Source organism: Spinacia oleracea, chromosome 6 (assembly GCF_020520425.1).
Source record: "Spinacia oleracea cultivar Varoflay chromosome 6, BTI_SOV_V1, whole genome shotgun sequence".
In the NCBI taxonomy this organism is placed as follows: Eukaryota; Viridiplantae; Streptophyta; class Magnoliopsida; order Caryophyllales; family Amaranthaceae; genus Spinacia; species Spinacia oleracea.
Window position 1 is genome coordinate 150,125,660 of NC_079492.1, and position 11,876 is coordinate 150,137,535.

At 35.3% G+C, this 11,876-nt stretch overlaps 1 protein-coding gene across 1 annotated transcript; it reads right to left on the reverse strand.

Annotated features, from left to right (window-relative positions):
• Positions 1 to 808: 808 nt before the first annotated feature.
• LOC110801361 (26S proteasome non-ATPase regulatory subunit 13 homolog A) lies at positions 809 to 8,186 on the reverse strand. The gene is made up of 6 exons (XM_022006709.2): positions 7,818 to 8,186; positions 5,475 to 5,921; positions 4,823 to 4,903; positions 2,825 to 3,021; positions 2,607 to 2,706; positions 809 to 1,440 (listed from the first exon to the last, which is right to left on the reverse strand). The coding sequence occupies exons 1-6, from the start codon at positions 7,965 to 7,967 to the stop codon at positions 1,255 to 1,257; spliced, it is 1,161 nt and encodes a 386-aa protein (XP_021862401.1). The 5' UTR covers positions 7,968 to 8,186; the 3' UTR covers positions 809 to 1,254.
• Between the last annotated feature and the right edge of the window lie 3,690 nt (positions 8,187 to 11,876).

Sequence of the window (11,876 nt, forward strand, 5' to 3'; positions counted from 1 at the left end):
CAATAGTCGAAAACCCGGTGAAGATTCTAAAAGCGTCAATCTAGCTTGCTGAAGATTACATGAACATATAGTCAACTGTCGTCTGTCGACATAGTCTTTTTCTCTAAACCACTAAGGTCTTTATAGACTATTACATATATTACGTAGGTAACCAAAATACATAGGCCACAACACCAAGAGAGACGTATGCTCTTCTTGTGTCATCCTGTGCTTGTCGAACCTGCCTTGTTTACACCACCAACAAGGTGCTATCGTGCCAAGGCCATTTGTGAGTGTGAATCTTTACTTTCTGTTCTGCTTATAATCTGTAATTATATACGTAGTACTAGATACTTGTAAAGTTTCCTACAGTTAATATGGTTTTTGTACTAAATTCAAATTCTGATACACAAAGTTCCTCTTTTTTTATTACTGTTTACATCTCTTGTTTCATCATTTGGCAGCAGTATTTGCCTATTTGGGATTACGAAAGAATAGTCGACCATTTCTATGGCTTCTATAACAGAATATGGAGGGGAAAACCTTCTATGAAATCCCTTTTCCTGTCCAAAATAGCACTTTTTCAAGGTGTTCAACGAAAAAAACCTGCATCAATTCTAGTCAGCTGGGTTATGTCTGCAGATAGAATCTTAACTGCCAAAGAAAGAAGATAACCAAAATGCATACTCTAATATATCATCAGATTTTTCCCTGTTTTCTGTTTAGAAACATCTTTTACTTAAAAAGACAATCCAAAACTCAAATTCTATTACCAAATTAACAGCAAAACTCCAACACCTTCAAATGGTGTAGATGAAGCAGGATGAACTTAACAAACTCGAGTATCAATCTGCTGCTATTTTCACATAAATGAAAAGGTGTGCAGATTATCTGTTCTGAAACAAACTAACAATGTAATTCTGTTAAGGAAAGGAAGTGAATATGAACAACCTAAAAATCAATTGCAGCTTCATTGAGAGAACTTGTGCATGTTTGTTTAACAAAAAAGCAACTACTGGGATCTCAAGAAACCAACTCCTTCACATACAAAAGACGTGAATTCGCAGCAGTAGTTTCAGTATTGATTTTCAAAATATTGAGTGAATTCCAGAGGGTGTAACATCATGTATATACCTAGAAGATCATATCAGAGGCCTTGCATTCTTCTAACAAATTAACAAGATCATATGTTCAGGTGCACTAACTGATGCAGCATCATGTGATTTTGTGAGCAGGCTATGAATTAGTTCTAGAAGCTTCTCCGCACATCAGAAACTATGACGCGATCAGATCTGGTGTTTCAGCTTCAACAGACAACAACGTGGTGTGTACTTTCCCCAGCCAATTATCGAGCCGGGCACGCAGAGCCGTGATTTGCGGAATCCCTAATACTCTTGGTTGCACCCAGGATACATGAACTGTCCCCTCAACTTGATCAATGATTCCCTCAATAAGATGAACCTGTATCCCACAACAAAGGATTAAACAAACCATGGAAAGATATTACCAGCACAAATAGCGGAATATAATACAACACATAAGCATTTTACGATACATAAACCTACAATAAATCGATGAACCCCTTTTGAGACATTCTAGTACACCAGACGACAAGTTATTGTCTTCTCTGGTGAATGTTGACAGAAGGAATAGTTACAAAAACAACACAGTCCCTCTCAGGAAGCCAATAAGAGCCCTTCACATTGAGAACTTACTTATTCTAGGTTCACTTCACCTCCTTTTTACTTGTTAAAATAAATTTCTGGGGAAAGGGTGTTTGATAGATGATATATAATCAGTACTACCTCTATTTTTTTTGTTTGACTCCCAGCTAATGTAGATATGTAATTTGAAAATTTTGAAAAATAGAGGAATGGGGTGGGGATAAAAGGAGGATAAAGTGAGAGAGAGAGAGTAGCAAGGTGTAGGGTAAGAATAGTAAAGAGGGTTACAAAAGTGCAGAAATGTTGGTCAAAGCAACCTCTTACTCACAGAAAACGATTGGATGTCCAAAAATTTATTTCTGAATGCATAATCTGTACTCATGTCATGACGCGTAAAAAGAGACTGAAAATTCGTTTTTACAGCCACTACATAGTGTTTGTGCATATGAGAGGTAATGCTATAATATCTAGACTCCAAAGACACCTCACTTGCCTAATATAGTACTCCCCCTGTCACTATAAATGAGTATAGCATCATCCATTTTGGAATGTCCTGCAAACTTGACATTCCCTTCGCAACAAGTTTTTCCTCTTTACTTTTTCTGTAAATTAACGCCCCAAACCCAGCCACTTTTTTCACAGGGTGTGTTCTCTTTACCTAAATTTCACTTATGTGAACTCAATAAATCTGAACTTATTAAAACTTATAGTAGTTGTCAATTGAACTTGGTTACCCTTACTGGCCCAGGGGCCAGGACTAAACGTAACTGAACTTATTGCAGTTGTAAATGATTACTATCCTTTAGCAAAGGTGATTCTTGGTGTACTATTCCTCATGATGTGATAAGATATTACTTCTCATTTGCAATTAGTATTATCAAGAGTTACAATCACAAGTACACAAACTTCCAAAAAAATTAAGACCATAAAGGGATGTATAAAATGTTAAAACCCACAACTTACAGAGAGACTTTTCATGAGAAGATACTCAACATCTTCGATAGACAGCCTAGTGCGGTCAGCGATGACCTTCAAAGGAATTGTTCGGTCTTCTGCAGGTCGGCTGCAAAAGAATTAAAATAGCCATTAGGTTATCATGCTCAAACTGTAAATTCATCAAGAGGAATTGAACTTCACTAAAATTAGATCATCCCTAAAACTTGTCAATTATAACGACATACTTGAAGATGATTTCCATCAAGCAGAGAATATTTATCTTCTCCAAAAGCTTTCTTTCATTAGCAACCAATGCTGGTTGTGCATTCAAAGCATCTTTGTGCACATTGCATAGTTCTTGATATCGAATCAAGTTGCCACTATTAAATGCTTGCAGGATATAGTAAAGCCACTCGGCCTTTGTCCCGAGAAGAGACTTCAACTGAAGGAAGCAGCAGAATATTTAATCAGATCATAGAAGACAAAAGAAGCACATCAAGGGAAAATCTGTACATATAAATTGGGATCCATTAAAATGTAACTCTGCAAGCAACGAGCAGCATATAGAATGAACTAGATTGAGAGCTCCTCAAACAAAAGCAATACATGTAACTACAGAGATATCCTTAGCAAGCTAAACAAAAAACAATACATTTGAAGGCATGGGGCAAACTTGGGGAAAAAGAGAAACGTATGAATGAGAAGACACACCCTTGGTGAAGAAACTTGCCCATGTCAAATGAGGTGCATAATATTTTTCTTTAATTAGAAAAATCATTAGAAAACAGGATATTTTATGAAAAAGATAAACTAAAAGAATAGCCTTTTTTCCTTTAACAGTTGTTTTTATAAAAGTTCTCCTACCAGACATCGGACCACAGGCAACCTCAGAGTGATGGTTTTTGTCCCAAAGAAGCGCCAAGAGAGCCATATTAACAGATATATCATTGAACAACAGTATTTATAACATGTGCCTAGACTCCTAGAGGTATTGTTGAGCCTTAAGCGCCACAAGGCAATGTAGAGAATCATCTGCACTTCAAGCAACAAGAAACCTTTTTTAATACACTGAACACCCTACACTCCTACAGCTTATTATTCTGTGTCAACAAAATCGATATATAAGAACAAACTCTTTTGGCTAGAATCTCAGCTGGAAGTGACGTGCTACCTTATTAGCTCATTCCTAACCAAATAAAAGCACAACGGAAGGTAAATTGTGTTTAGATATATAAGAAAAAACTCTTTTTGGCTAGAATCTCAGCTGGAAGTGACGTGCTACCTTATAAGCTCATTCCTCACAAAATAAAAACAGAACTAAAGGTAATTCCTCACAAACAAGTCTCTATTCGATGCCACGAATATATAACAATGGCCCATAGTAATGTGAAAATCCCATGCATTAAAGATATTAACTCCCTCTTTTCTAAAACAAGATACTATTATCCCAAATTTTGCAATCTTCAAAATAAATGTGATCCCAGTATCTTTAATAACCCCATGTCATCCTTCTTATCAAGGATGATGTTCGGAATCCAACCCAGGTCCTTCAGATAATGAACAAACTGCACCCAGTCACCCAGGGAAGGTAGACAGCTTTGGGAAATAAGAAAGCAATCTACATGATAGATCTAAAACAAGGAACATGAACAGCTGTTTGATCCCCATCAAAGAGAAGTTCAAGATAACATACAAGCTAAATTCAGGTATGCAGTTAGTTCATTATTTTTTAAAGGGTTAAACTCACATCAAGATGGAAATATAGTTTTCAAATAGAGACGTGATAGTTAAAATCTATGTAGCACAGGTACTTCACTTGATAGCCATCCTCCCTACCCAATATGTCCCCATACAGTACTGGGGACAATACGGGAACTTTATTTCACAGCATGCTGCAGCCAGTATTTTATAATAAGTATGCAGTTTTGTCCCATTAACAGTTTGCTGCAGCCAGTGTTTTACAATAGATACACAGTTTTGTCCCCATTAATAGTTTTGACTACGTCCCAGACTCGGTGAAACCGTGAAACCCGGGTTAGAATTGCCAAGTCTCACTGAAATAATACTAGGTGGTAATTAATACATAAACAACGGGAACCAAATTGAAAACAGCACCAGAAAGAAATAATCAATCAATAGCAAAGAACATGCACACACGAACATATCTTTGACAGCAATTATCTAGGCCGAAACGTTAAAAAACAAGCATGTTAAAAGAACAAGCTCAAGCAAAGGACACTTACAATTGGATGGGCAAGTAGCTCTCCGAAGTTGTAGATATTCTCTCCCAACAGTGCAGACAATGAAAGATCAAAAGCCAAGTCCTAAACGTATATTAAAAAAACATAAGAACACTGCAAAAAGACATAGTTGCCAAAATATGAAACTACCCTATATCACAAATATATTATAATGCAAAAAAATAAAAATAAAATCTCACCACCAAGAAAAGAGGAAAATGTTTTTATATTTCCATCCAATAAATTCCTTTCAAACCTACTAGGTTTCTATTCTCACCAACATCCTAAACAGCCATTCAAGCAATCTGAATTACTTTCCCAATTTACTTTAGCAGCAACAAAAGAAAACATGTTAATATATGTTTGATATACAATCACCCATCAAACAAACGTACAACCCACATACTTCATCAACATCAATGCAAATCCCCACTGCACTTCCAATCGAGTATGTACCATAATACATCATTGACCACACACCCAAAAGTTTCACAACAACTTAGTTTGCAGTTTTTCAAATTTTCAATCAAATCTAAGTATTAGACATGGCAAGATCATCAGTTCAGACAAATCATCAACCACTTTAGGAGGAAACATTTAACTCACAGTGCTAAGAAACACAACCATCAATGTGTTTACCAAACAGAAAATTTACCAGCTTGAATGATTCGGAAAGAGATTCCACTGATGTGTAAGCAAGATAAAGGAGAGCACTTTTGTAGAACTCAGCAAACTCCTGGCGTGCTTTATGGTACTGAGATGAGACCCAATAGAAACTAGCATAAACTGATGGATCAATATCAGTCATGCTGTCAAGTGTGGTTTTTCCATCTTCCAAGAGCTTCTTGCAAGCTTTGTGTTCCCCTTGCTCAAGCTTAAGCAAAGCAATCTGCATCTTTACATAGAGGACAGGTTCCTCTATACGATTCTCCTTTGTAGCATGAAGCTTTTCAATCACCCCTTCAAGATAACCAATAGCTGCTTCTTTCTCCGCATACTGTCGGGATACTATGACAGTAAAATGAGCAAGCTTAAGAAGATTTATCTTTGTCTCAAAGTCAGTGATGAAATTGTGATAGAATGGTATCAGGGCATCACCAGTCTGCATTAAAAATATTAGAGACGTTACAGGTTAACATCAGGAATGAGTACAACCAAAAAGCAAACAGTCTGGATAGACTTTAGAGGAAAAAAAAACTGTGGAAAGAAGAATGGATAGAGAGATTCTACGAAAATAATCAACTGCTAGTTAATCAACGACAAGTCAATTGAATACAATTAGCCAAAAATTGTTTTCCCTTCAAGATGTAATATACTCTAGTATCAAACTTCAGTGCAACAAACATTCGCGGGTATACCCAATATGATCCTCTCCGTGGAAGGCGGAAAATGCACTCCCACTACCCAACAGACAAGTCAAGAAAGCAATCACTGGTCACACAAAAACCCATGAGCTATGTAACGAGACAGCTGATTACAGCGTTTATATTTCTTGATGATCCATCAGATTTTTCAAGCCATAATTCTATAGAGTGACGATCATTAAGTTATATAACATACTGCATCTGGACCTTGGGCAGATCTCACGCTTAAAATAGCAAAAAGACAAGATTAGCAACCCACTTGTTTTCTTTTGCCTTCTTTCTTTATAAAGTGAAAATGTGGTTCGGGACAATCTTTTTAGGGACGGAGGGAGTAATTCACAATAGGCTAGGTTATCTTCCCAATCTAGCATTCACATGCTTGCACATCCCGTGCATTGAACCCAGCTATTTACTACATTTTTTATACTTACTTGGACACTCATTTCACCTCAATGACACATGAAACTTGAACTCTGGACCCATCAAACCTCAATTTAGACCAAAAGATTTCACAAAATGGTCAGGTTTGACACCTAGACACATATGAGTATTTGACAACGTAGTTGAATCTTAGTAAAAAGAGAACCCTCAACCAACAAATAAAACCAAGGAACCTTCTCGGAATAAAACACAACAAATACGATAATCCACCTCTGTTTCAAACAAAGTATAGCTCCAGCATTAGCTAAAAACCATATCAATACCACACTATTCGACTTCCCAAAACTAAGTATATCTAACCTATGACACTAGTCAAATATCCGCTAATCCTTATTCCCAAGTCTAAGCATCACATGTGAGTCTAAGGTTCTACAATTCTAACAGAAACCAATTGTGTAGACAAAGAGTTTCTTTATTCATCAAACATTACAGACCAGCCAATAAATGAGGCAGTAAGAAGTTCCATTTGACTCAAGCTTGGTACAAATCCAGCATTTGCAAAACCAGTAGCGATATAACATTGAAGAAACTCCCAAAATCAAGCATCACTTATCTCATTAGTTTCACGACAGCAGTTCCTGATTGTTAGAATAATGCCTTGAATCGGTCAAGCCCCTTACTGCAACGCCCCAGCACGGGATTCTGGACTAGGGTTATCTGTTTTTGGCCTATTTTCTGGGCTTTTCCGCGTCCGTCTAGACTCTAGAGAGTACTATATAAACTCTTTAGGTCATAACCTAGTCGTATTCTGTAATCTGTACTCCTCAAGATCAATAAAACTTTACTACCCTCTGCCTGTGGACGTAGCTAACACATTGTTAGTGAACCACGTTAAATTCTCTGCGTTCTTTATTACGTTCTTTATTCTTTCTTTGCATCGTTATAACACTGATTTCAGAAAATACTAATATAGCAGACTACAAACCACAATTCAACCATTTTCCAATTGTTTCCTCAATCACATTTATACATCGACACATTCAAACCAATCTAAAACCCTAATTCCGCTCAAAACCCTTCCCTCACTACACTTAACCGTACAAATCACAAAACCCTAAGTTCCTCGAAATGCCGAACAAATCAACAAACCAAAACACAATTGCAGCAAAATCAACAACAAATTCAAACAAAATCAACTAAAACAATCACAACATTTTATGAAACTCAATGAATAAAACTAGAAATCAACGGACCTGGAAGACGGGGAGAGCGATGAACTTCTCGAGCTCGACAGTAAGTTGATGCCATAGCTCCTTGGTATACAGATGTGCGAAAGAACTGTACCAATCGCCAAGCTCTGGATTCGAACTGTTGACTGCTTCCAAGTACTCAATCGCCGACATCGTCGAGTTTTCTCTCAACTTTCTCTTCTCTACTGTAGAAAATTCTGGGTGGTGGGAAAGACGAAGCAAAATGAGCAGGAAATGAAGAACCACCGAGAACACTGTGAGGAGAAAAAGGAATTTGTTTCTATTTTTTATTTAAATTCTTGTATAAGTTTCTTACGCTCAAAGAAAAGAATCTTGCAAGAGTTTTGGGTTGGGCTTAGAGATGGTGGACTACGTATAAAAAAGAAAGGCCTAGAGTAAAGAATATACATTTCCTAGGAACGTCAAATCGGGTTTTCGGTTGGTTATATATCGGGGTCGAATCGAAAATGTTCGGTATGGTTTATTATGATCATGCGGATTAAATTTATAAACTTTTTTGTCAGAGATCGGTCAAATGACTCAGATTGGGTTAGTTTTGACATCTCTAATATTTTGGCACAAACTATTTTATTTTGGACTTTAATCTTGGAAGGCAACTATCTCTGAATATAAGACACTAAGAATTAACAGCGAATTCTTGTTGACTTGAAAACAAATCTAAATGGAATTGACTCGCCTCTTTAAATTATTGTTAGCATGAGAAAAATCATGCAAATTATGTCATGGCGGATTAGTAACTGTGACCGTAGAAGTATCACTTTTTTCTATTATATCGGAGTACTCTATAGTTTGTCTTTTGTAATTAATTGTTTTTTCTCTTTTATCATATATAGCGTTGAAGGCTGATTTTATCGCAGGAATTAGCCTAGTTTAGTTTTTTACGAAGTATTACAATATTTTTCAGGTTGTACTAGTGTTACCAATATACCGTCTATGAATAGTTCAACTTTAGGGCATATTCAATAACATTTTTCGGATTAGCCTTTAAAGTGTTAGCTTGATTAATACTTTGTTGGAGGTCAATTTTGGGTAGATTTAGTTTTCAATTACTCATCGAGGGTTGGATATCTATACTATTAGTTTGCTTGCTAACCCAAGTGTACGTTTAATTAACAAATACTATTTGTTCAAAAAGTTACTTTAACGTCTAAACACATTCTACAACATTTAACAACTACGTAGTATTATATTACACCAAATACCTTTTTCAAAGGAACTTTAACCAAACTTTATAAATCATATGTTTAAATCACGATTAATATCCCACACTTGACTAGAATTAGTGTTCCATAAATCAAGAGAAATAACAAATTAAGTGATATACTTTCTCCGTCCCTTAATACTCGACCTGTTTTGACTTTTTGCACTATTTACATAATTCACTTTGACCCTATTTTATTTACAGTATATGGAAACAAATGTTAGTATATAAGATATTGTTGACTTTATCTTAATATATATTTTCAAAATATTAATATTTTTATAAGTTTATATTAAAATAAATTGATGGTCAAAGTTGTGCATTGACAAGCGTGTCCGGTTAAAACAGATCGAGTATTAAGGGACGGAGGAAGTATCCATATTTTTATTGTAATAGTCCAATTTTTTCTCTCTTATCCCATAAGGTTCATTTCATATCCCTTTGTTAGAGTCACTATTTTGGATAACCTTCATTTCTTTACATGAGAGGGTTCTTATATAACGATGTACAACAACCCTTCACCAACCATAAATATAAAGCCATATCCCCCACCCCCAAATAATTATGAACAACAACGGCTACTTTTTCTTAACCTTACTTTTAACAAAGTCATTAATTTCAAAATAAGCAATGTATACCTAGCTCCACACCAAGCAAAGACAATTGCATGTTAGTCAATCATTTCAAAGTACTAGAAATTAAAGAAGATTCGGGCATGAGAATTTGGATCTTCTACTATTCTTTTCATCCATTTTCTTTGATAATCTCTTTGTTCCTTCTTGTTTGTCCCATAGGCAAAATTTTATAAGGAGATAGGGGTAATATTAGTTAACTTTTATAAATGTATGTAAGTAAAATAGATGGTGATCGAAGGCATATTATTATGTACCACGTAAGAAAATGGGGCAATATTTAAAGGACGGATTAAAATACAATAGGGAGCAAATAAATAGAGTAGGGACAATTGGAGTATTAAGATGATGATATCTGATCTAGTAAAAAAAAAATAGCATGAATATCCCCCTATTTTATTTATTTTTATGCATTTACAACCGTCCATATAAAAAAAATTGTTAGGTACTCTACTATATGTGGACTCATTGGGTATGGATGATGATTTTGAAAGAAAACTCATGACACAAATCTTATGAAATTAGCAAAGCAAATCAAAATAACATCTAAATTACCAGAACCATTCAGCAAAGGGGTTTTTATAGCCAACCATGACCAACGACTACTTTTCAAACACAAAAATAGCCCTTGAAACATCAGATCGAATAACTATATTTAAGTTTGGGGCATTTGGTGAAATAAGTTCAGAATAAGAGCATTGGTGAAATAAGTTTCAGAATAGGGGCATTTGGGTGAATTGGAAACTTGGCTAACGACAGACTAACGACGCGTTGTTAGTAAGGGTATTTTGGGTATTTGTACGAATTGTGAGGGGTATTTTATGAATTATTGAGACTTAATGGATATTTGGTGAATCATGGCAAAACTCGAGACATTTCATGAAATTTCAAAAAAAAATCATCTACAATATTTCTTTTAGGAAATGGAGAGGATCTTACACAAGATATGACCTATGAATGAATGATGGCTCATGGGAGACACTCCATTATTATTGGTAGATAGGTGGATGACGTCATCTTCCTAATAAGTATTACTACATTATTAATCTAATTCTACAAGCAATATTAGTACGGGTAAGAGCAAGATCAAGGTGGTTTTGTCTTAAGACTTTCTTCAATTGCCATATCAACATTTCATTAATATTTAATAATTAAATTTTTGTTAAGATTTCTTAAGATTCAATCAAATTTAGCTATTCACCCATCAAATTCATTTAAGACTTGTAAATTTATGTACAATATTAATTTTATTATTTAATTTAACTCATACACCAAATCTTAACTCGAGTCTTAGTTTTTCAAGACTCAATTTAAGACTTTGTTAAGATTCATCTACTTCAATGCTACAATTTCTATGCGGCTTATCTTAAGACTGATGGTTCATATGCCACGTCAGCACAATTCAAGTCTTAAGACTTGGGGCTGATCTTGCTCTAACAAACAATGGAACTAGTCACTACCAATCCCACCAACAATTCAACAAATAAACCTAACCCTCATCTAAAAGAAAGAAGAAAAAGGTTAAAAGAATTTCAACCATGGGTCCTTAAGAAAAAGCCGAATTATGTTGGTATATAAAAATTGATATTCGGCCTTAATAATTACAAAAATATAAAAACAATATGTTCACATTCTGAATTATGAAAATAGTATTGTAATAATAATTGTCAAATGATCAACTCAATTAAAATCTTAAATCGATGGTCGAAATCTCAATACTCTGTATTAGTTTTATACTCTATCAATAATAATAATGGTGAAAAAATATCGGAGTGAGAGTTGCCGATCGATTAGAGTTAGCTTGTGTATTGTTATACTCTATTTTTCAAGGTGGAATTTGGATAAGAACTTCTATTAATTCAAGACGACCACATCAAAAAGAGTGACAATATTCAAGATATCTCGTCTCAAAATCGGATAATCTAGTGTATTCCTTATCGCCCTTTTCATAGGAAAACACCTAAACCAATCAAAATACATGCTAGACCTGATCATCATGAGACCAGCCCGTTGGCCCATAGCGGATTTGGGCATAATTTTTAGGCCCGTCCCTTTTAAAAAAATGGTGGGTTTTGGGTAACTCAAAAGTGCAATTTTAGTTATAAATTTAGCTTGACGCAAAAGGTCCGTTAGTTTGGCCCGAAATAACGGGTTTGGGCATTGGCCCGGGACAAGTCAAACGGGGTGAAAGTGAGACCAATGTTGACT